This window comes from Ochotona princeps, chromosome 2, assembly GCF_030435755.1.
Source record: "Ochotona princeps isolate mOchPri1 chromosome 2, mOchPri1.hap1, whole genome shotgun sequence".
NCBI classification, from domain to species: Eukaryota; Metazoa; Chordata; class Mammalia; order Lagomorpha; family Ochotonidae; genus Ochotona; species Ochotona princeps.
The window spans coordinates 93,713,723-93,738,905 of NC_080833.1; the positions used below are offsets into that span (position 1 = coordinate 93,713,723).

At 53.7% G+C, this 25,183-nt stretch overlaps 1 protein-coding gene across 1 annotated transcript; it reads left to right on the forward strand.

Moving 5' to 3' along the window:
* Window positions 1-394: 394 nt before the first annotated feature.
* On the forward strand, window positions 395-5,157 carry PROK1 (prokineticin 1). The gene is made up of 3 exons (XM_004582149.2): window positions 395-765; window positions 3,152-3,277; window positions 4,925-5,157. The coding sequence occupies exons 1-3, from the start codon at window positions 694-696 to the stop codon at window positions 5,042-5,044; spliced, it is 318 nt and encodes a 105-aa protein (XP_004582206.2). The 5' UTR covers window positions 395-693; the 3' UTR covers window positions 5,045-5,157.
* The last annotated feature ends 20,026 nt before the right edge of the window (window positions 5,158-25,183 follow it).

Here is a 25,183-nt window from a genome sequence, read left to right on the forward strand (position 1 = left end):
GAAGCCTAAGCGGTGGGCACCTGCTACCTTTTACCTGCAGCCCTGCGCAGGCTCACTTCTCCGCAGGAGGCTGAGAGCTGGGGACCTGTGTGCTTGCTCATCTTCTGACCTTTGGTTTCTTAGTGGGTGACACTTGCTGGTGTCCAGCCTGAGCCCGTGAGAAAGTAAGTCCTCACCCCCGTGTGTGTCTTCTCAGCTACCTCTATGCTGAGCCCACGCTGAGTGCTGGCTTGTTGGCCTCAGTGAGTGGGAACCGATAATCCCAGATGTTGTATGCTTTGGTGCAGAGAAGGATAAGTGGTGATGTTTCAAATCCCTTAATTCATTGCCAGAACCTTGCTTAGAGAGAAGAGCATTGGTGTAGTGTATGGAGATGTCTGAGGCGCTGCGCTCGTGGGAGAGTTAGAGCGACTGTCATAGCCTCAGCTGCATCCATTTTTATTTTTGATGGTGCTTTGAGATTGTTAGGATTCAGGTCTCATCTTTGCCTCTGAGCTCATCTGAATAATAGTGATGAGGAAAGGAAACGCAGAGGGTTGGCAGCCACAGGCAGCCCCCGAAACTACCATATATATCGGGGAGGAGGCAGGGGAGCATGAGAGCCTGGCCTCCCCAGCTGGCCCAGCACAAGGCTGAACGAGTGGAAGTGAGAGGCGTCCGAGCTAACATTGCTCTGCCTTCACCCCAGTGGTCATGAGGGGTGCCATCCCGGTCTCCATAATGCTCCTCCTGGTCGCTGTGTCCGACTGTGCCGTGGTCACTGGGGTAAGCGCAGTGCCGGGGCGGCTGTCAGGGGCTGCATGGGGGTGGGGTTGTGAGCCCAGGGACCATATTTGTGCTGTGTACTGCAAAGCAGAGAATCAGGGAGCTGCCCTGCAGAGGGAACTGCTGGAGAGCTGGCCCTCACGCTGCTGAGCGGGCTGTGCTTTTGAGAAGCCAGGTAAGGATCAAACCCTGCTTTAAATGCAGCAGAAAAGCACTGCAAACCACAGAAAACTGTGAGCCTTGGGTGCTGTGAAGCCTCCTGCTGCCCGACAGCAAATTCCTTACGAAGTAGACTAGTAGCCCTTCGTCCATCTTTGGTGTGAATGTTGGTTTGTGTGTACGACTGGGTCCATGTTTCAGTTTGAACAGGTTATATGCAGTGGGTTTCACTGGCCGTGGTGACCGCCTTAGCTTCTGTGCATGAAGTTAACATACCCCCAGCATCTCAGTTCTGCAGAAAGATGGTAACTCCATGTCCTGTTCTGAGAAAGGGATGACATCAGCATTTGGTGGAGTGGATCCAAAAGGCAGGTTGGAGATCCCCAGCGGCACTCGGGGTCCCAGCAGAGGCTTGCACACAGCATCATGTGTTGTGTCATTGACAACACTGGTATCCGGTTTCTCCCTCCAGCATCTGACTACCCTCCAGCCACCACCGTTCTGCCAGGCACACACGTTGTGTTAAGGTTATGGTTGGTGGATGGGGACCATTCAGATTAGAGTGGAAAGTAAATCTTTGCTTGGGAGCTTGCCAGGTGAAAGCCACTTGAAAAATTAGGGGAAATTGACTTTTGTTTCTACCTCCTGCAACTTGTCACACAGAAGAGAAACACCAAGCAATTCCTGGAATCTGATTAGGTCTCATGTTCGCAGAAAGAAAACTGTTTTAATCCTTTTTGAGCAAATAAGACTGAGCTCACACAAAGGCCAAACATCCAGGATGAATGAATGCTTTTGAGACACAAGGCCCGCCTGAGGGGGAGGGTGGGAATTGTATGCAGCGTCCCCCCTGCAGGCTGGTTTCCTGGTGGGGGGGACTCCCCCACCCTGAGACCAGGGAGAATGAAAATAGAACCCTGTTGTCACCACAGTGTGGAATAGGGCAGTGAGGCTGGCCTGGGTGTCTAAGTTAAACTCACATGGGCTCCAGCCCCAGCCCCTAGTGACAGTAGGACTGACCTTCTGAGGGAGGGGAGCCAGTGTCTTCAGAGGAACAGGCCCTCCAGGCAGACAAAGCAGAGGAGGTATGACAGGTGACTGGAACAGCATGAGACAGGGAAGCTGGCTCCCCCAGCCTCCCTCCCCTCTCCATGTCCTGCTGCTGGCTTGAATCCAACTCCCAGGAAGTGCTGGACTCCACCTTCTCTGGGCCCCTTTGCTCCCTGGACTGTCCTCTGGGCTGTCCCATCTGTCCCATCCTCCTGGGGTGGGACAACAGTGCCCCATCATTGCCAGTGAAGAGATACTGGGGCCTGCTTGCACCTAACCCTGAGGTTCTGGGGCAGGAGTGGGGACTGGTACAGCCAGAGCTCTGCCACCCACACCTCCTCTGGGGGATACAAGGCCTTGGCTTCCCCTTCCCTCCTTGGGACTGAGTCCTGCCTGCCATGACCTCCCAACCCGCCATGGCCTTGGCAGTGCTCTGTGACTTTCTATCAGAGAAGAGACTGGAACCCAGCCTTGGCAAGTCAGCTTAACCTGTACGGAGTGATGTTCAGGTGCCTCTCCTTTATATCCCACTTGAGTCTGCAACAGTGTGTGTGTGGGGGGGGAGGTCCAGCATCCCAGGCCCTCACTATTGCTGAAAGGGAGCTCTGGCAACCTTCCTTCCCCATGTCCCTTGCAGAAAACAGGCAGGGCCCATCCACTGCTGTTGTGGGAACCCAGCCTAGAGGGCTCCATCTGCCACCTGAGGGTCAGAGAGACTTGTTGCCAAGCACTAGTGCAGGACACCTGTTCTGGGGGTACCTCAGGTTAGGCTTGCTTGGGGGTAAAAGCTGAGGAGGTGCCAACTGTGCAAGCTGGGTCAGAACTGGAGGGTTCTGGCTCAAGGATATCATCAGTGAACTCCAATCCAATCCCACCAGCATGTAGAGAACATCTGTCTACCAGGGCTAGAAAGGCCGCACTGCCTGAGCTCCGGCCAGTCGATGGCTTCCCTGCCCTGTGCCTCAAAGGGCCTTCTCAGGCTCTGAGCCCTGCCGAGCTCTCTGTGTCCTGCCAGCCAGGGCAGCAGTGCCCGGCCCACTGTGGCACCCAGCCTCCTGGCCAGATCCTCACAGGGCCTTTGGGATGTCCCCTCCCTTCTGGTTCAACGTTGGGTGACATTAGTGAGCCTCCGCAGCCCCCACTCCCCCACCTCCCTTTGTCTCCTTTCTCTCTGCAGGCCTGCGAGCGGGATGTCCAGTGTGGGCTGGGCACCTGCTGTGCCGTCAGCGTCTGGCTGCGGGGACTGCGGATGTGCACCCCGATGGGGCGCCGAGGAGAGGAGTGTCACCCTGGAAGCCACAAGGTATCGTATACTTGCAGGCACTGAGCTGTGGGGAGGTCCTGGGGGCTGTACTCCCAGCCAAGGCTGTAGTCCTGGCCTTGGAAAGGGCAGCAGGCAGTCACGAAGGGACACCTTCCTCCACCCTGCCTGTCTCAGTGCCCTGCTCACGATCCACATGTGTGTTTTTACTGGGCCTGGCCATGTCCCCCTGTGCCCTTCTAGCACAGCCTGGGCCCGCTGACCTAAGGTGACACTGCAGCCTTGGTGCTGGGACGTGCTCAGCCGGGTCACAGCCAGAGCTATGGCTTTCTGGCACTGATTTGAGTTGACTCTCCCTGCTTTCTGGGGGCAGCCCAGGGTGTAGCAGTGGTGCCACCTGCACAGGCTGTTGGATTTCAGGCCTGGGCATGCCCAACCCTGCCCTTGCTGGGTGTTCTGGAGCATTTAGCTTAACTGCTCTGGGCCTCAGGTGTACAGTAAGTCGGGGGAGCAGACTGTGCTTACAGTGCCTGGGAATCTGACAAATTCAGATATTGAAAAGGTCCCTAAGTCCTTTGGTCTATAACATGCTCTCAGAACGTGGAATGAGAGCTGAAAAATAGCCCCCCACTAGTACACCGGCTCCAGATGCCTGCTCCTACCTCTGGGGCACAAGCAGCCTCACAGTGCCTTAGTTTCTGAATGGATCAATGATGGGGTCCCTCATGCGGCAAGGCAGGACTTGGCTGTGGCGACTCTCAACCTGGACTCAGGCTCGCTTGTGCCTCTGGAAGTATTTTTGGCTATTGCCCCAAGGGTGCTGTGGAAGCTGAGAGATCAAAGCTGGATAGCTCAGCTGCCTCCTTGCCTGGAAGGCATCGGGCATTTTATCCACAGATTCATCTTCCTGGGCAGGGGAGAGGGCAGAATGACAGTGCAAACAACGAATACTGCTTGCTTGCTGTGCCAATCAGCCTACCAAGTGCATGTTGCAAATATACACTCCAAACTCTTTACATATGTGGTAAGCATTGCTTTTCACCTGCAAGTGTTCATTTAAGAAGCTGACATAGAGAAAGCATCCATTTGCTGGTTCACTCCCCAGATGGCTGGGGCTGGACTGGGGGGCTGAAGCCAGAAACCCAGAACCCAGTGCAGGTCTGTGAGGAGGCAAGAACCCAGTGACTTGAGCCATCACTACTACCCCACCCCCCGGGGTCATTCGGCAGGCAGCTGGCATCAGAAGCTGGCCTCAGGAACTGAACCTATGCATGCTGATGTGAGACACAGGTTTCTTGACCACTACACCAAATGCTCAGGCAGATAAAGAGGCTAAATAATTTGCTAAACCTCATGGGAAGTGGCAGACAGGTGATTTCAACTGGGGCAGTGTCCCAGAGGACCTGTGCTCCCACCTCCTCTGGCTCAGTGCTCATCAGGGCTGTGTGTCACAGGGCAGAGAAGTGCCTGTCCTGTTCATGGCCGTGTCCTGGCACCCAGCATGAAGCACACAGTAGGCATGTGACATGTGTTCTATCACTCCTGTCCGTGTGCCTGGCATGGAGAGCCAGCTGCTCGAGCACCAGCTGTCCGTGCCTCAGTCTCCTTGCCCGTCCCGGCTCTGAGTGGTCCTGCATGGTGGGAGGGAGGCCTACCAGGTTGGGTGATAGTGCTCTCTTCCCTCCACAGAGACCCTTCCTCGGGCAGCGCCAGCACCACACGTGTCCCTGCTCGCCCAAGCTGCTCTGTTCCAGGTTCCTGGATGGCAGGTACCGCTGTTCGGCAGACCTGAAGAGAATCAACTTGTAGAGCTCCCAGTACTCAGGCCACGCACCGGGCCTCCGCCCCCAGCACTGCCTGGACAGTCCACCATGCTCCTGCTCCCCTCAGCTGCTCTGGTCCACAGTGCTCACCTGGTGCCCCCGCCCTGGACACACCCAGGTGCACCAGGTGCACACATCTCCCTCGAGGTGTGGCCCATCAGGCTGGCCTGAGGCTGGCCCAGGGTGGGGCTGTGGCCCTGGGGAACAGCCGCTGGGTCCCATCCCTGCTGGGAGGTTGCAGGTGGCAGACAATGGCCCTCAGCTCCTCCTTGCATGCGTCCTTCTCCCTGACTCCCACATCCGGAGCACAGATTCTGGGGAGGATTGTCAGGGACACAGGTCCCGGTTTCACCTGGACCTGAGCTCGGGCACTTGCTTGTGGCCGGCTTAGTCCTTATTTGTAGACTTTGGGCCCTGGTTGGCGGTGGCCAGTTCCTCCTGGCAGTGTGGGGAACCAGGAAGATCTGTTGGATTCCTGATGGCTGTCAGCCCAGCCAGCCTGAGCCTGGGATCTCGGATCTGCGGCTTGTGCCCCATGACCCGTGCCTGGGGTTCACTGGCCTTCACCAGTGAACCGTGGGAGCCCCCACTTCCCACTGCCTCCCCGTTAATCACAATGCAGTGGGTTCCACATGACGTGACAGCTCCTTTGCTAGGATCAGCCACTTGGCCTGGTAGCTGGAGGGGGACCAGGACCAGGGCAGGGGCCGAAAGTGCCTTGGTTTTCAGGCAAGCAGGCTGTTGCTGGCTTGGGAATAAAACTGTTCACCCAGCAGTGCTGGTCTTTGGCTGGGGGAGGGGAGGTTGCACCCTGGGATGGCAGGGGTGCCAGGGGGTGTGCCCTGAGGGTGGGGTTGAGAGATGGATGGCAGGGCCCAGTGTCCAACTGGCAGCCTGGGTGGCCTTGCACAGCAAGAGGACTTGTGGGTCGGCTTGAAGCTGCCAGGTGGCAGCTCTAATGGCTGTCCAGAGGGGCCGCTGGCAGGCTCGGGGATGTGGGGGGATTTGGGACCAATCAACTCCCTGCTGAGCCTGCTGGGCTGGCTTCAAACTCTCACTTCTGCAGTTTCTGGTCTTGTGTTGTTAAATACATGCCCCACCGCCTCCTGGGGGACAGTGCTTTCCAAGCAGCAGGTGCACGCGAGGTCTTGACCTCTCAGTTCTCAGATGCTTCCTGGAGGCCGCACCGTGCAGCTCAGGGGTGCCTGGGAGGGTGTTCACCCCTGGTGCCCCGCCACCTGCTCCAGGACCACGGCCTTCCCCCCGACCCGAGGCGCTTTATCACCTGGTCCTTTCCAGCGCTGGAGGCCGCCCTCACCCATCCTTCATGGAGCCTCCACCATGCGCTTCCGCCTCGCCAGGTCCCTGCCCGGGAGCACTGTCTGCAGACACCCCCTCGCGGGCTGAACCACCGAGGTGACTCATTTGTCAAAAGCCGAATTTTGAGGAATGGATCGTTAGTGTCTGTCCCAGCCGCGAAGGGAGACGAGAAGCTACATAAAATATATTCACTATATTCAGGAATATGTCTTTCACACATATAGTTATCGAAAAGACTTCATGGGTAAGGGTACGATATCCCTAAGAAATGTATCTGTAAGAATCAGATGAGGTGAAACTGACAGGCCTTGGAACCCATCCTTTGCCTCCGGCCGTTTCCAACTGGTGGTGTCTGGTGCCATCTAGTGGCTGAAATGAGAATAGTAAGGCGTGCAAAGACGCCACGTTGGGAGCTGAGATCCCAGACACCTGGGAGGGTCACACAGCTGGCCCTAGCAGCCTTTCGCATGGAACAAGACTGCACGTGGCGGCGGCGGGCGGCCAGAGCACAGAAAAGGTCCCGGGACCACCCTGTGGGTGTCCCACCTGAATATAGCAGACAGGCGCGGGATGGCAGTGGGCACAGTTCCAACTGGCCAAAACTGCAAGGCTGGGTTACGTGGGCGGCTGTGGTTCCAATACGGCCGTTTGCCTCCCGGCCCCAAGGCAGTGAGACCAAGGTAGGGACAAGGAGCTCCCAGGATCAGGGAGCTGCTTTACTGGGGAGGGGCTGGGGGAGCTCAGGCTGTGCTTTCTCCCTCATGCCCTCCACAGCGACAACCCCGAGGGTCCTACTCAGCAACTTAAGCTGGATCAGCTCTCAGACTGGGGCCAAGTGTGAACCTGGGGCATTTTCCTAGGGCATCTTCCTGGGGCATTTGAGTGGACCACTCCCACGGAGGGGCAGGGAGTGAGGCATGGGGCTCCTGAGGTATGCTCTAGCAGAATTCTTGCTGATCAAGGACTGGACGGCAAAGCACAGAACTTCAACAAACAGCACCCGTTTTAACCCACGATGGCTTCCCAATGGATGTTGTTGCCAGAAAAAGGAAGGCAGCTCTGACTCTTGCTGCAGTGTGGATGGCCTTGGAAACCCCATGCTCGGGGTTGGGGGTAGCAGCTGTGTACTGGCCAGAATGGGGCAGTCCATGGGGACGAAAGTCGGTCGGTGGGGAGCAGGACTGGGCTGGAGGAGTGGCTCATTACGCATTCTGAGCTGCTTTTCTGGGTATTCTCTGACACATGCTGTGGGGATGGTAGCACAACCCTGTGACTATCCTAATAATTGTACATTTTATTTTTATTTTGAAAGTCAGAGTGTTTGGAAGACAATGGAGGAGAGAGAGAAAGAAAGATCTTCCATTTGCTGGTTCATGCCCAAAATGATTACATAGATCAGAACTGAGCCAGGAGCGTCTTCCTGGTTTCCCACTTGGATGCAGGGGCCCAAGCCCTGACCCACCACCCCTCTGCTGCTTTCCCAATTGCATTAACATAGAGCTGGATCAGAAGTGGAGCAGCCTGGTCACCAACTGACACCCCATTTACAGGGAATGTACCCAGTACATCACAATGCCAGCCCTGATGTATACTTTATAATTTTTTTGAAATAAAGATTTGTTTTTGCTTGAAAAACATTGGTATAGACAGAAGGAGAGAGAGAGAGGGAGAAAGATCTCCATCCACTGGTTCACTCCTCAAATGGCTTAGATAGCCAGAATTGAACCTATTCAAAAGCAGGAGTTGCTTCCGGGTCTCCTACATGGATGCAGGGTCCCAAGGCTTTGGGCTGTCCTTGACTGCTATCCCAGGCCACAAGCAGGGAGCTGGATGGGAAGCAGGGCCGCTTGGATGAGAACTGGCTCCCGCATGGGAACCCAGCGCGTGCAAGGCAAGGACTTTAGCTGCTAGGCTACCATGCCGGGCCCAAGATGTCTCCTCGCTCATCCTGAGTCAGTGAAGGAAAGATCCTGTACCCTTCCCCATTGTTTGGCCTCTTCTGGGCCTGCAAAAGGGAGTAGTTATATGCTACCATCCCCAAGTCTCAAGTGAGAGGTGTACATCCCTGGGAAAGGGTCATTTGATTGACAGGTAGGACAGTATTGCATAGGGAAGGGAGGTATGGCTTCCAGTTCATGACTCTAAGTTAGCTACCTGCCTGTCCCAGTTCATTCGCTCTTCAGAGATCTCTGACCCTTATTATGGGTTGTTGAAGGATGTGGATTCATCTTCTCATCTGTAATTACTTCCTGCTGATTAGGGGTATTAGCCTTGCATGTCCCAGGTTTGGAAATCTCTTCCTATCTCATTTAATGGGTCCATCTCACGAGCCACAGAAATTCCAGCTGGTGTCCATTTGTGTTCCTCGCATTGTCATCACCAAACTGAGAAGTTGCTGGCTTTTTTTTTTGTCTGTTGAAGCAGCATCTGAAGTTGTCGACTGGTTCACATCCCTGGGATCTGGTTCCTGAAATCACAGATCCTGTTGCATTTGGGACCAAATGGACATGGAGGCCCAGGTTTCTTGACAATGCCAAAGGCCATCGGTGCCCTTTGCCCTCAGGACACCAGCCTCAGGACCCTGGCCAGTGTGGTGGTAGGACCCCTGCGGCTCCTGGCCTGCTGGCTTCTAGGTAAATGTGGTGGCATTATGCAGGTACAGCTAGCCTAGGACCCCAGTGTCGGACTCCTGTCCTGCCACAGGCCCTTAGTGGTACCCCATCCCTCGCCACGGGACCCTGGCCTCAGACCCCTGATCTAGTTTGGCGCTGTGCCACAGGAGTGGCTGCTAAGGACCCAGGAGGCCGCTGGCCTGCCTGGCCCTGGCCTCACGCAGTGGTACAGTGGTGGAGGCCAGGTAGATGTGGCCTGCCTAGGAGCTGTGCGTCTGGTCCCTCACCTGTCAGTCTTGCCTAGCACCTGTCAGACCCCTGGTCTGCTCAAGGCTAACATTGGAGCATGCCTCCTACCCTTCCATTCCAGGCCTAGCATGACCTGCCTGAGGACTGAAAGTCTGGATTTTTAGGTCTCTTCCTGCACAAGTCACACTCTCAGATTTAAGGTGGTAGCACAGGCAACTGTTAAGCAGAGTTGGCATGGACCAGACCCAGAATGCCAGTCAGCTGTTGGCTGCTTTTCTTTTCTTTTTTTTTGTTTTTACAGATTTATTTATTTATTACAAAGACAGATATACAGAGAGGATGAGAGACAGAGAGGAAACTCTTCCGTCCGATGGTTCACTCCCCAAGTGAGCCGCAATGGGCCAGTGCGCGCCGATCCGAAGCCGGGAACCTGGAACCTCTTCCAGGTCTCCCACGCGGGTGCAGGGTCCCAATGCATTGGGCCGTCCTCGACTGCTTTCCCAGGCCACAAGCAGGGAGCTGGATGGGAAGTGGAGCTGCCGGGATTAGAACCGGCGCCCATATGGGATCCCGGGGCGTTCAAGGCGAGGACTTTAGCTGCTAGGCCACGCCGCCGGGCCCTTGGCTGCTTTTCTTCCAGCACTGTCACACTTGCCTGGGTACACGGCAACCTAGGCAGCTGTCTACAGCTGGGGCTGGCTCAGCTTCTGACCAGCTGTAGCTAAGCCAGGACTTTGGTCAAATGCCTCAGCCCTCTGCAAAATGTTAATAAGCAGAGCATGATGGGAGATCAGGACATGCAGAAGTTCTATGGAGATTTTTTTAAATTTTATTTTATTTATTTGAAAGGGAGAGAAAGAGAGAGAGAGAGAGGGAGAGAGAGAGAGTCCATTTGTTGGTTCACTCCCTAATGGCTGCAGTGGTTAAGGTTGGGCAGGCTAAAGCCAGGAACCTCGAACTTCATCCAGACCTCCCATATGAGTAAAAGGGGCCAAACAGTTGGGCCATCTTCTGCTGCTGTCCCAGGAGTGTTAGCAGGGAGCTGGACTGGAAGAGGTGCTCATTGGAAATGCCAGTGTCAGGGTGGTAGCTTAGCTTGCTGCAGCACAATGTGGGCCCCACTGTGGGAATGTCCTAGGTCTTTTTATTTATTCATGAAGGCATACAGACAGCCAGTCCCAGGCTGCATCTACCACATGTCAGTGCTCCGGTAACCGGTTCGCTGTGCCAGCGCTACCTGGAAGCAGTGGCACACGTCGACTGGCACCGTGAGAGGAAGGCCCCATCGGTGCTGGCCATGTTGTGCTGCTGTTCTCTGTGGAGACGCACAGGTTCCTATGGGCAGACGCGATAACAGCCGCATTTGAGAACACTGATAGGCAAATCTTATCGAAGCACTTCTGAGAACCTCGTTCCAACAATGAGTCACTATTGCAGAGAATGGAGTATTTGCTCAGCATGGGCTGGGAGCTGGATGCCCCCATGCTGGTTTTTTTTGTTGTTTGTTTGTTTGTTTGTTTTCTAGGAAAAACCATAAGGGAGTGGGCCCTGCCTGCTGTCCTGGCCTTTTCTCAGATGGTGTTCACAACAACCTCCCCACCCACTCCCAAAGCTTCTGTGGTCCTGTGGCCGTCCACAGGAGTGGGCAGTGCTGCCCACTCTCCCCCACCCCTAGCCACAGGCATGTCCTGAGCTCTGGGGTGCATGAAAGATGTGAATATGCTGGTTTCTGCATGGTCACGGGGGAGTCTGACTCCAAAGCCCCTGGCCCCAGCTGTGACCACTGTGTGGGTGGTCTCTGTACCTCCCTCCTCCCGGCCCCTGCCAGAAGCGCTGTCCGATCTGTCAGCCGGTCCCCGCCTCTGAGGGTGTCAGTGAAACTAGAGGAGCCGTCTAGCTGCCTTCCCAGCAGCCGAGAGGCTGGTTCCCATTAGGAAGAGCAGGGCCTAGCTGGGGTGTGGTCCTAGTACTTGCTAACACAAAGACTGTGGGGCCACGGGAGGCGGGAGGGGCAGGGCAGTGAAGGCCCGGGGCTGTGCCCGCTCAGAGTGGGTTTCAGAGTGGCTATTGCTGTCTTTGAGAAAAACCTCAGTTGCCAGCATGACCAAAGGGGGAAAAAGTTCAAAGCAACTGGGGCTGGGCAGCTGGGCAACTGGCAGCTGGACAGCTGGCCAGGAGGGCAGGATTTTCCATTTCCTGGATGTTGCAGGTGACCTGGCCAGGTTGACTGCTCCGAGCCCTTGAGCCAGGAGACAAATATGTGGCCCACACACACGGCCCCATCTGGAACCCAGCTGGCCGAGGGTGAGACTGGAGCCGCCCTGTGGGACTCTGAGTGCCAGGGTGTCAGGGTTACAACCCCCTAGAGGAGTTTTCTCAAGAAAGCTGCTGGTGGGGGTGGGGAGTGACTCGATGTGTGTTGTCCAACAGGGACTCCCTGCTGTCAGCATGGCCTCCCCTGGGCTCAACTGCTTTCCAGAAAGGACCTTGAGAAGGGAGTAGTCTCAGAGGATGGGAACTGAGCAAGGTGGCCAAGCCCCAGCACAGGAAAGGTGGGAGACGAGGTCCTTGCTTAGCCTTGGGTCATAGTCTTGGCTGGATGAGGCCATGGGGGGTAGGTGGCAGCTGGGAAATGAGCGAGCCAGGAATGGGGGGGCCCAGTCTCAGGAAGCTCTTCGGCCTGGGGCCTGTGAGGGCCTCTGCTGGTGGACAGTGTGGCTCAGGGCCATCACATCCCTGCATTGTGCTAGGGGGACACGAGGATGCAGCTGCACTCCCAGTGGGCCTGGAGACAGCCAGGAGTGGGGCTGCATGCTGTCCCCGTGTCTCTTGCCCTCTTTCTCAGTCTCCGGCTGCCTCATTTCCCACCCACTTGCCTTATCATGGGACATCTCTTCCTGCTCTGCTCTGCTCGCTCGCTCTCTCTCTCTCTCTCTCTCCTCCTGGTGGTCCCCGTCTCTCATGGTGGTTCTGGGCCCAGAACTTCAGATTCCCTTCTCCACAGCTGAGAAACAGCCCTGCTTTTTAAAGGGGTCCTTCTTCCATCAGTAACATTGTCCAGCACCCCAGGACCCGAGCCCTAGCCCACTGCTACTGGATCCCAATTTCTGGAGAAAGATTCTGAGAAACTGGAATGTTAGCAGTGTGAGGGATGGTGGAATAATTAAGCAAGGAGATAGGAAACTGTACTGGGGTTGGATCCCGCCTCTGTCCACCACCTGCCAGCTGTTGGGCCTTGCAGAATTAGCTCCTCTAACCTCAGTTTCCTCTTTGGTAAAATGAGGTCTTTATGGATGTGCCAGTGTTGCCAGGAGGACAGCAGGAGAGGGGGCAGCCTGGGTCTAGACAGGGCCAGGCTTTGGCAGCTGGGCACTGCCCCCGAGGCTGAACTCCTGTAGTGAGGGGTGGCTTTCAGCTAAGGAAGCAACTTCCCGTTGTGTTTACAGAGTGGGCCTCATCCGCCCCAGCTCCTCACTCTCCAGGGGGAAGCAGGCAGAGCTCTCTTGGCTCACCTACTGCCACCCCCTCCCCACCACCGTAGGACTACTGCCAAACCCTCAACAGGCTTACCCAGGGTTTGGCTGCCCGTAAGAGTCCTCTGCCTGTGTAGGTCATCCGTGGAGTCGGTGGGTACAGGGCAAGGCTGAGACAAAGTCAGGGACGCGCGTTGATAGCACAGGAGTTTGTTTCAAAGAAGTGACACCAGATGCCAAGTTGGAAGTTGAGAGAGAAACAAGCATTACTGGAAATTCGTGTCACCAGTGATATTTTTAACATACATTCTTCGCAGAGGAGAAAATTCCTCTTTTTTTTTTTTTTTTTTTTAAGATTTATTTTATTATTATTACAAAGTCAGATATACTGAGAGGAGGAGAGATAGAGAGGAAGTGGAGCTGCCGGGATTAGAACCAGCGGCCATATGGGATCAAGGCGAGGACCTTAGCCACTAGGCCACACTGCCAAGCCCGAAAATTCCTCTTAATTGACATTGCTGGGTGTGGCAGTCCTGCTTAGGGGTGTGGGCTCACCACAGAGCTGTGAGGGTAGCTTTGGGTGAAACTCTAAAGAGGATTAGCAAAGCACAAGGCAAATTCTTTGGGAGTGGGAGGGTCCCACCAGGGTCTGTGGAGCTCCCTGGAGAATGGGGTTGTGGGGTCATGCAGGGCCTCCCCACTGCCACTGTCTCCCTTCAGGTCCCCTGCTCTGGCTCTGGGCTGGTCCAGGCTGGAGATGGCCCTGATGGGGTCCATCAACACCTGGGAGCCTGGAGACTCCTTTAGTCTGGGCTCTGTCAAACATGAAAGGGCCCACACCCCAAGATTGCCCCGGGATAGAAGTGGGGGCTTGCCCCCCCCCGGATCTGCCTTCTTGCATCTGTGCAGAGAAAAGCTAAGCCAAATGGCTGCCTTAATTACGATTTTTCCATGTTTCCCCAGGTCTGTGGACAACCCTGAGTCTAGGTCCCCTGTGACCACTTCCCAGGGCCTCCACCATGCCCTCCTCGGGGTGGCCCTGGATACTGGAGCTCGAATCCTAACTGCAGAGAAACTGCTTGGTTTGTATACTGTTGGTTTGCATGGTGCTGCAAAACAGCAACAAAGGGAGAGGGAATTAAAGTAATTGCTTATTTGCATCTTTTGGATATTCATGCATAAATTAGCACTTCAACAAATCCCCAGCGCCTCAAAGGCTTGTGATATGATATCTGCCTGCTCCATGGTCTGCTAAGACCAGAAATCATCTGGGTGCCTCTGGCAGCTGTTTCCCTTCCCTGGCATTTGGGCTTCCTCCTCACACCTAGGTTCCTGAACAGGCCACACCAGACAGGTTGTGGGTTCTGGACTGAGATCCTATCACCTCGTCATTGACGTAGGAGCTGGGTCAGTGCCTTCACTGCTTCATGCTTCCTCATTTGTGTGATGTGGGTGATGGCAGGCAGCTTGTCTGTATGCCTAGGATTGCATGGGAGCAGAGGAAAAAAAAAAGCTTGCATGTATTGAGCACCTGCTACCTGCCAGGGGCCTCATCTGACCTCTCTGATCATCACAGAAATCTCTCAAGTGGGAGGTGTTCACAGCTGAGGATGATGAGGCTGGGAAGGGGACATGGCAGAGCTCAGGGCACAACAGGGGTGCTAGGCACGTTGTGGACACTCAGGTCTTCTTGCTCTTATTCTCTATAACCCTGCCTTTCAAATAAGGAACTCAGTCTTCAAAAAAGAATAGTCTTCTGTGTGTAGAGACCCTACGTGTTTGGCCATTCACCTGTTGAGGATGCCTGGGTTGCTTCATCTTGTTGTGTGTCAGTGCTCTCCAGAGAGACAGAATCTGCAGGGATGTATACCCAGAAAGGTGAGAGGGAGTTGATGAAGGAAATTGGCTCCGGTGACTGTGGCAACTGGGAAGTCCCACTGACATGGGCTAGGTAGGATGATGGGTTGGAAGCCACACTTCCTCCACCTGTGTAATCCTATCCACCAACCTGTTAGCCAAGTGACTCCTTCTCAGCGGATAGCTCCCGTTACCTGGGAACTGAGGGGGATGGTATCATGTAGCTTGAATCCTGTAAGGGCCTGTGCCAATGATGGGTTCGCTCTCTTTCTGGGGGTGCAGATGAGGTAGACAGAAACTACTCTCCAACCTTTCCCTTCCTTGCCGCCCAGTCTATCTCTGAACATGGCCCACATGTCTGCAGTTTCCTCACATTTCTAATAAACACTTTGTAAGCTGTATTTGTGTCTGTGCTTTAAATGTTTAGGTAAGAAGCAAGAACCTAGGAAGTAAATATTGGATCCAAACTTAGACCACAATACTACGCCAGGTTGTCTGCAGGCTGGAGACCCTGGGATGCGAGAAGCTCACGTGACCTCAGTCCCCATCCCAGGCCTCTGCCCCAGGAAAGCCCAGGGTGGAGCTCTCAGTTAAAGGCCAAAGCCTGACTGCTTTGGGCATTAAGGGTTTAAGTCCGGGAGTCCAAGGGCCCATGACTGATGTCCAAGGCAGGTATGGATAGGGTCCCAAGTCACTCTTTATATTTAGTCTTTCCAGATCCTAGTCCACTAATGGCGCTGCCTACAGCAAGGCTGGCTGTTCCCATGCACAGGCTAAGCTCATCAGGGAGCACCCCAAAATAACCAGGTTTCTAGGTATTCAAAATAACCAAAAGACACTCCCAAAATAACCAGGTTTCTAGGTATTTCAGAACCCAGCTAAGTTGATCTCTGAAATGAATCCAGTGACTAGCGTTGCTATGGATGCTAACATACAAACATCTGTGAGAATCCTTGCTTCCAGGTTTTTGGAGTGTGCACCCAGAAATGGAATTGTGGCTCCTACGGTCACTGAAAATCAGAGTTTTGGAGGAAACACCATGCTGTTTGCCGCAGTGGCTGCCGCAGGAGGGGCAGGCTGTGTAGGGTCAAGGCCCTAGATGTCAGAGCATCAGGGAGGCAGAAAGCAGAGAAAAGAGGTCAATATCCCAGCTCAACCCAGGACAAGCCCCCTGCCCTCTAAGATAGAGACAAGAGCTCTGTTCTTTTTGCTATCACAGCACTTATCTATCAGCCCACTAAAGGATTCATTTACTGAACTAAATTCTCTCACTGGACTACCAGCCCCTTGAGGGCAGGGAGACTACCTTGCTCACCTCTATGCACTCAGTACTTGGCTCAACTCATCGGCAGAGGGAAGCAGGTGTAGCCGAAAAGAGGCACAGGCCACTGAAGGTCCATGTTGTCACCGGGGCACTTATTCCCCAGGCTCACCCACTAGAAGCTCCTTCTGGAAAGGAAGTTTCACAGCCCCTCATCTGCTTCCTTCTTGAGTGTATTTACTTGTTACATGAATGAGGGAGTGTCTGTTATAGGTCAAGCATTGTTCTAGGTGTTCAGATGAGACAAAATTCCCACCCTTAAGCTTATAATCCAAGAGGAGGCATGTAGTAAGTCAACCACCACCTGACAGAGAGTGGCTCATGCCAAGAACGTTCAAAGTCAAGAAGCACACTGTGGTGGGCATAGAGTCGATTGTCATTGCGGATGCTGTGGGGTGGGTCAACAGTGTCTGACTGTTGATGTCTAATCCAGAGGCACAGAAGAGCAGTGCCAATTTCCCAGTATTCCTGGTAGCTATCTGGAGGCCTCACATGTGAAATGAAGCTCTAGAGAATCCATTATGAGCAGAAGCCTGGTGGCTCTTCTTACCATTTTGGTATTGGACGTGATGACCCATGCTGGGGAAATTTGACCCATTGGCCAAATGCATTGCAGTGGTGCCCATTGGCTGAGTGCCACATTCCCTTAGAATGGTTATTTCTTGAGAAAAATAAGCACACAATCACTTGAACCTCTGTATCAGGCTTTCTGTGATTTGCAGCCAAGTTCACTCAGAGCTTGTCTAGCAGGAGATACAAAAAAAGGCTTCACACATGACTTGCCTTTTGAGAAACACCTTGAAAGAGAGTCCTTGAAAGGAAAGAACGTCAGGGCTGAGGCAGGGCCTGGGTGAAGGTACAGTGTGGGGAAGAGTGCAGAGTGCATGCTGCCCTGCAAAGAATCTGAAGAAGCCTGGTGTGTGGTCATTGCTGCCTTTGGTGCCTTACACTAAAAACCTCAGTGTGCCTGATGTGTGTGCACACCTGTGTGTGTATCTGTGTGTGTGCACATGAATCTAGATAGGGAGTCATGGGGATGCTGAGGTCTCTGTCACATCTGTCTGCTGTGTGATTGTGTAACAACAGACAACAGACAGCGGACACAGCTGTGTACTTAGACACAAAATTACAAATTTTGTACAGGTGTAGTATGTCATGAAGTATCATTATTCTTTATTTTTCTCAGCCATTTAAAAGGATGCAAACTTTCCCTGGCTCTCAGGTCACAGAGAGGCAGGCAGAAGGCCCATTTAGGTCCAGAACATGTTACTCCAAAAGGTGACAATCTCATTCATGAATGAAGTACATGTAAGGGGAAGGACCTTGGCAGGGCCTTTGCATCTTACCAGTAGAACAGGGCTAGCTCCCTGACAGTGTGAGTCAGCATGTGTGATGGTGCCACAGCAGCCTCAGGATTGTCTCCATTGGGCCAGGAGCTTCTCCCAGATGGGGCGTCTAAAGGGGAGAATGTGCCAGGTAGGAAGACAGAGACTCCCGTGTCCTGACGGGGCGGGCTGAGTGAGTGCATGGTGTCTTTTTTGAACATTGCAGAGCTGAGATAGGGAAGGTCCTGGGACAGGACTCATGGTGGTCAGGAAGCAGGAACACGGTTTGTAGCCAATGCTGAGCCACTGACCAAATGAGCTCCAGAGGCACCCAGCAGCCTGGGCGGGGACAGCAAAACCCAGCAGGCCTGGCCATGTGACTTGTCACTCTGCAGTCTCGTGGAGCCAGCAATGTCTCTGGGGAACTGCACAAGTGGAATGATCAACTTGCTGCCTCGCCTAGGGGGCTGAAGGCCCGCTGTGGGCCTCTGCTGTCACGTAGGCCAGAAGACAATTGTTGCTTTATACACATTTGAGGTTTGGAGAGGATCCATGACCCTGTAGATCCCATGTTTTGCAGTGCAGAAAGCAAGGTTGAGGAGTGATAGACCTCTCAGAGGCTCACTTGACTGCAATCATCTGTAACTTATAACAGCAGAAGACGGACTCAGGGCAGCACTTGCTATTTTTTCTTTTGTTTTTCTAGAGACTTATTTATTGTACTTGCAAGTCACATTTACAGACAGAGAGAGGGAGAAGTACACAGAGAGATCTTCCATCTGGTAGCTCACTTCTCCAAGTGGTTGCAACAGCCAGCGCAGAGCTGAGCTGAAGCCAGGAGCCAGTAGTTTCTTCTGAGTCTCCCATATGGGTGCAGGAGACCAAGAACTTACGCCATCCTCCTCTGTTGCTTTCTTAGACTGATACACAGGGAGCTGGATAGGAACTGCTGCAGCAAGGATTCGAACTAGTACCCATGTGGGATGAAGGCACTTCAGGTAGAGGATTAGCCTGACATGTCACTGCATTGGCCACTCTTTCTTAAATGAATATTTAAGGGAAATCTTTTTATTAGAAAGGCAGAGACAGAAAGAGAGAGTGTGAATCTTCTGTCCAGTGGTTCATTCAACAATGCCTTTAACAACTCAATCTGGGTCTCTCATGTGGGTGACAGGATGCAAGTACTTGGGACCTGCTGCCTCCCAGGACACATGTTAGCAGGAAGCTGGAGTCAGGGCTCAGAAGCTCTGATATGGGACACAGGTTCCCAAGTGTCTTAATCACAGCACAAAATTGTCATTCTACCTCATTACTCCATATGATCATTATTTTTTAATTTACTTTTATTTTTGATGATCTCTACATAATTGATTAGGGTGAGAAGAGTTGAGGATTAGGGGAAGTGGGTGAGACCATAGTTTCCAAATTTTCTTTTTCATCCTCCTGTATCTGGGGGAAGGGGAGAGATAAGAGGAGTAGCTGCACCCAGCCTCCCAAATGCCTCAGTGCCCGGGAATGGAGAATAGCCACCCAACATCATCCCAGGGTCCCTGATGTGGAGCATGCTCCAAGGGTTCTGCTTAAGTGGTTTAGGTCTGAAATTCTGTTGATCTCAACAATCCAACGATGAGGAAATACTTCCAAGGTCCATTAACTGACATAGTCCACCTTAGAGTCTCCATTTGTCCAGATATTTGCCAACAATGCTTGACTGGGGTAGTTGACCAGTTTTTTTTTGTGCCCTCCTTCCTCTGCCATGGTACCAGATGTCCTCTGTAGGTCCCAATGGACTGCCATTTCCTCCATGTGCATCTGGGCACGCAATCCACTGCTTCATCTTAGCCACTGAGGAGCCCCAGTCCTGACACATGCACTCCATGGTCAGTCTACAGATCCTGCAATTCTCCCCATGGTTGGAGTTCTGAGTCCAGTAGTTCAGTTGGTGGGATTTCCAAAGAAACCTCATCTGAGGTGATCCCAAACCTGACTCTGTGTGTGTTTGCCAGTACAGGATCTGGCTCAGTCTGTCACCCACATCAGCCTATGCACACACTGGTAGTTATACTTGCTGGGTCAGTTTGTTTCCAGCCCCAATCAATAGCTGCTGCAGCCCAGCCCAACCCAGCTCGCCACACACTCAGCTCTCATGTATACCAGCAGGAACTGCAGCCTAGTCGGAGCAACCCCCAGTAACCCTCACCAGTCCTGGCCCCAGACCTGGTTCTTGTGATTGCCTGTATGTGCAGTGGACTGGTCCAGTCTGTCCCATATCCCACTCAGCTCTCATACACATCAGTGCACATTGGAGTCTAGTTCAGCCTAACCAACCCCACTATCCAGCCCACACTCATGTCAGCAGGTGTCACCATCTGTCTAGCCAGGCCCATCCACAGCACTGGTTCTCATGCTCACCAGTCAGAGTTGTAACCCATCAGAGAGGTGCCCACAATTTCCCTATTGGGCCCACTCCCAGTCATGAACCTTGCAGGTGGTTCTGCAGTCTAGCTTGACAGGATTGTCCCCTAGTTCCAGCACTTGCCAGTGGATGCTGCAGCAAAGCCCAATTGGCCTATACTTACTCTGGCTCATTCTCGCATCAGTGGGTACAGATGGTTAGCCAAGCCTGGCTCTCCTCCTAATCCAGCTCACATGCAGGCCAACAGGTGATGTAGCCCTGCCCAGCTGGATCTGGCCCCAGTCCCAGTTCTCATGCTCACTAGTGGGAACATTGGCTCAGCAGGGGAGTCTGCACTGCCCCCCATCAGGCTTACACCCTCCCCCCAGGTCTCACGTGTACTGGTGGGTGCTGTGGCCCACTCTTGCATGACCTACCTCACTTCGGCATTTATTGGTGGGTACTACAGCCCAGCCCGACCCGGCCTGGTCCAGTCTGTGCTTGGTTCCAGCTCAAGCTGCTGGATGCTATAGCCTAGTCCAACCCAGCCAGTCCCCACTCCCAGCCATAACGTGAACTGGCTGGTGTTGCAGCCCGACCCAGCCTGTCCTGTACGTAGTCTTGGTTCTCAGATCTACCAGCCTGGCCTGCCCCCAGACTGACCCACACGTATGCTGGTGGACACTGTAACCTGTCGTTGTCTGGGCTGCTGCCAGCCTTGATTCTTGTACTCACCTGCAGGGACTGCATCGTGACAGAGGAGTTCCCCAAGCTCCTCTATCAGGTCTCCTCCCAGTGGCAGATCTCATGTACTTGGGTGGGCTCTTGGCCCAGACTGACTTAGCCCACCTTCTGTCCTGGCAGGAACAGTAGTCTTGCCTGACTGGCCACACATATTTCGGTACAGCCCAGCCATACCCGGTCCATGCCCAGAGATAGCTCTTGCATGGTTCAGCTGGTGCCGAGACCTAGCCCATCCTATCCTATACCCACCCTGGCTCTTACGAGCACTAGTGGGTGCTGGAGTCTAGCCCAGTCTGGTGTACCCCAGACCCAGTCCACACCCATGCCAAGAAACACTACAGCCACATCAATTCCCAAATCAACGACCCCTTTCTGGCCTCCATGCTTACCAGTGAGAATCACAACCTAGCTAGGGTGTCCCCTCAGCTCCCTAACTAGGCCTGTTCCCAGACATAGACCGTGTTTGTGCTAGTAGCTACTTGAACCAGGCTCAGAACAGCCCATACACCATCCTGGCCTCCACCATTGGATGCTTCAGCCCGGCCTGTCTTAGCCTGCTCCTAGTCTCAATTCTTGCTGGCAAATGCTGCAGCCTACTCCCATCCCTGGCTCATGTAAAGTGGCAGGTGAGTTAGTCTAGCCTGGCATGACCCGCAGCCCAGCCTGACTCCAGGACATGCTAGTGTGCTAAGGTTGGCCAGACCCTGCCCGGTCCAGCCCTTCAGAACCAATCCACACACTTGATGATGGGTGGAGCTATTTTGGCTAGCTTGACCAACACCCAGGCCTGAATCACATGCTCACCAGTGGAAGCTATGGCCCACCAGGGGAATTTCCCAAGTTCCCACACAAGGCCCACTCCCAGATCCAGATCTCATACATGCCAACAGGTGCTATGCCCTTAATTGGCATAGTTTGCCCCCTCCGACCTGGTCTTTGTGTTCGCTGGTAGATGTTGTGGCCCGGCCCACCCTGCACCCTCTTCTTGGGTGTGCCTTGCTTATGCTGCAGCCTGGATCAGCCTGGCCTGTTCACAATCTCAGTACCCATGAATGTCAGAGTGTTCCATGGTCATGCCTATCTCAGCATGTCACTACCCTTCTCTTAAGCAAACCAGTGGAAGCTGCAGTTACACAGGGATGGGCCCACATATCCCCCACAGAATCTGTCCATAGATCTGATTCTCTCAAGTGCTGGTTAGTGACATTGTCCAGCCTAACATTACCCATCCCGTTTCGACTCTCACTGGTAGATACTGTGACCTAGCCTGGCCAGGTAACCCCCAGCCCTAGCTTTAGTGTGTACCAGTGGGTCGTGGTCAGCTCAGGTCTCCCATGTAGGCAGATGCATCTTTTGACCCTTGAAGGTCCTCTAGTTCCCTCCTCCAAAGAACTTGATCTTAGCCCCTGATTTACCTGCAAGTACAGTGGCCTTGGAAGTGTCAATGGAAGTTATTCCTCACCTGTAACACACTCTCTCAGTGGTCTTTCCTCCTGCAGATTCCCAAACCCCCTTCCCTGGGAAATCCACAGTTGCTGCACACCAGCCCGGTCTTCCGAAGCCCAGTCTTCCAGTGTGGTGGTGTGCTGATCTGGAGCTCTGCCCATCGACCAGGTCCCAAGCTTGTGGTGTGAGGACCTTACTCCTCTGCCCACTTAAGTTCCTAACCCATTCAAAGTTCCCCAAGCCTGACCCACCAGCACACCATGCCAGCATGTTAACCTAGGGCTCTCTCCCCACCCCTTCTAGGACCAAGCATGTGGGGAAATCTCCAGGCTCGCTGTGGCTGCCTCGGCTTGAGCCGCCAGGCCCCCTGCAAGCCCATAGCACTGGGACCCCACAAGCCCGCAGCAGGCACAATGGTGGTGGTGGGCACAATGTCTGCATTATTTTTTTAAGATTTACTTTTTATATCTGTTTGAAAGATAGAGTTGCAGAGAGAAGGAGCCACAGAAAGAGGGATAGAGGTCTTCCATCCACTGGTTCAATCCCCAGATGGCTGAAACGGGCAGAGTTGGACTCATCTGAATCCAGGAGCTTCTTCCAGGTCTCCCATGTAGATGTAGGTGCCCAAGCATGTGGTTCATCCTCCGCTGCTTTCCCAGGTGTATTAGCAGGGAGCTAGAGTGGGAGTGGAGTAACCTGGACTCGAACCAGCACGCACATGAGATGCTGGAGCCAAAATCAAAGGCTTAACTTGCTTTGCTATAACAGAATTCTTGCATTTGACCCTCACCCGACCCTTTTAGTATCCTTGTGCATATCCTGTGGGGGAAGAAAGGAAGCCACAAAGGAGTAAGGGTCCCTTACTCAGTATTTGAGCCTAGAACCAGGATGGCCACACCTACACTTCCTAATGGCTGTGCTCCCTCTGCTGCCTGGCCTCCTGGGACAGCACAGGTCTGTCCGGTTCTGTCCCCTCCTGTGGTATTCACGTGGGGATCACATGTGAGATCTACCCCTCAGCTGCCTGCCATCTTCTCAGAGCCTGGATGAAGGAAGCCCTGTGTCCAGGGCAGCTGCACAGACAATGCTGCCTCGTACCAGCTTGCCTGCGGCTCATGTCCAGGAAGAGATTATGCACCTGCCAGGGTGCTGGCCTTTTAGCCGCTTTTGTGGATTAATCCCCAGGCACCAGGAGTAGACACGAAAGGCAGCTCTCCCTACCCGGCACCAGATAACCACTGATGAAATCTTATCAGTGGTTTTTCTAAAAAAAACTTTTTGTAGTTGTTAGCCTGACTCCCACCCCCACCCTACGGATAAGCTCTCCTAAGCTCGGTGAGCTATGGGGCCAGCTTCCAGCACACATCGGAGTGCTTGAGAACAGCCCCAATCTGGTGAGCAAACACAGAATGGTCACAATGAAGGAACTTGGTTCCTGGCTTTGAGGTTGCCCTCCGCAGAAGGAAGTGGAGGTTAACAGTGACGTCCAAGGTCACTGTTCAGGGGGGAGGTTGTGGATGGATATTTGAGCACCTGGTGACCAGAAGTGGAGCGGTGCCAACTTCCTTCCTCCTGGTGGTGCTGATCCTAGCCCTACCTGCTGTAAGTGGAGCCCCATGCACACGGGTATGAGAGTCCCTAGTGGTGTCCAGAGGTAGGAGAGGTGAGCTAGGAGTAGACCTGCCCATAATGCTGGGCACCAGCATTGATGGAATCCCCACAGCACGCAGGACCCTACCGTGTGGTGTGCAGTGCCTTAGATCTGGGAGCTTGTGTTGGTGGCAGGCTCTGCATTCTGGGCAAACTCTCAACTTTTCCTGCGCAGAATGTCTCACAGGTTGTCCAGCAATTCTTTTACTTTCCAAGGAGGCCAGGCAGGTCTTTCCCTAACTAAAGATTTGCTGAGCACCAACTGTGCATAACATGGTGTTGGTGCGGAAAATGTGGGGCATGGGTACAGGGAAGAAAATGGAAAACAAACTCGATTGTGGAGTGCTGGTGTTGCTCTCTGCCTCCCTCACCTCCCTCATTTTAGGAAGCAAAAAAAAAAAAAAAAAAAAAAAAAAAAGACTTTGCTACATCCCAGGCAGCTCCTGGTTGCAAGGAGCAGTAGGGTCCTAGCCTTCTGGGATGCCTGCTGGTCAGCTCTGTGAAGGGACGTGTAAAGACAGCAGTGGACGTCTTCCTGACTTGTCAATTCTCCTGCTGTCTAGCCTCCCACAACACCTTCCTGAGGCCTTGCAGATGGAATGCAGGAGCCTCCAGGGGCTACCCCTTTACTGGACCCGGTGGACCGGAGCCTTCAATGTGCTTGTAGTCTCACATGCCCCAGCTTGCCTTTTCTTCCACCTCCTCTGGCCCGTACCATACAGACACCTGCCTGCAGGGGTTGGGCAGCAAGCATTGTGTTCTCCTGGTCCTGACCCTCTTGCCTGCCTATTTCATCCACCCACTTAATCTTGTCTTCATCCTAATCTTCTGGTTTGTGGCCACCCCTTATCTCTGAACCATACTCCTGTCCCCCAGGTTCACCTAGGTTACAGTTTCATTTGCCTTCTCACCCAACCCCTTCCTTAGGCTTGGATTGGGGAGGTTTACTCAGCTCTGCCCTCTTGATGTGAGCTTCTGGGGAGCTCCCCCTGCACCCTTGACTGGCTCTTGCCTACCTTGCCACTACCAGAGATTGTCGCTGCCGTGCCACCTCCTGCTCTCTGTATGTGACATTTTGTCTCCCCCACCCCTGGTTGCGATTGTGATTATGATTTGCTGTTCACTCCTCAGCTTGCAAATGCCCTTCCAGTGTGGATCATCAATGTCCCTAGGGATGTGTGCACTCAACTTCACCTTCTTTCCTTAGCCCCATGCTCTGTGGAAACACAGAGAACATCTTCCCAGAATCTAGACCCCAAGCCCAGTCCCCAGTGGCAGATAGAACAAACACTTTCTGCCTCAGATGCCACTGTGGGAGGAAACCGAGTCTCCCGAAAATGAGGCTGGAAGGCCTGAACTGGGAGATTCTTGGATAGGGCAGGGAGGTCAGGCCTAGGGATGAGGTCAGACAAGGCCTGTTGGAAGCAGTTCTGCAATTCCCCACTTCCCACCCAGCCCCAGGGCAACAGGTAGAATATGGAACAGGCTCCTGGTAGCAGTCCCACTTGGTTCAAGAAATCCTGTTTGGAAGGGAAAATCAGATCAAAGAGGCCAATGTTGACAAGTCCCAGCCTGAAGATCAGGCATGTATACCCTGTGACTTTGAAGTCCCCAGCGTGGTGGAATTTTCAGCCCTTATCAGTGTGGGTCTCTGATTGGGCGCTGTCTCGCCATGTTTGTCCAGTGGCCTGGAGTCAGGGCTTCCGGCCAGAGGGCCTCTGCGCATTCAATAA

Bases quoted from the DNA above. Each gene is read 5' to 3' on its own strand.
- PROK1 (XM_004582149.2), top strand. From the start codon at position 694: ATGAGGGGTGCCATCCCGGTCTCCATAATGCTCCTCCTGGTCGCTGTG. The intron at 766-3,151 runs GTAAGCGCAGTG...TTCTCTCTGCAG, and splicing joins ACTGTGCCGTGGTCACTGGG to GCCTGCGAGCGGGATGTCCA. The intron at 3,278-4,924 runs GTATCGTATACT...TTCCCTCCACAG, and splicing joins GTCACCCTGGAAGCCACAAG to AGACCCTTCCTCGGGCAGCG.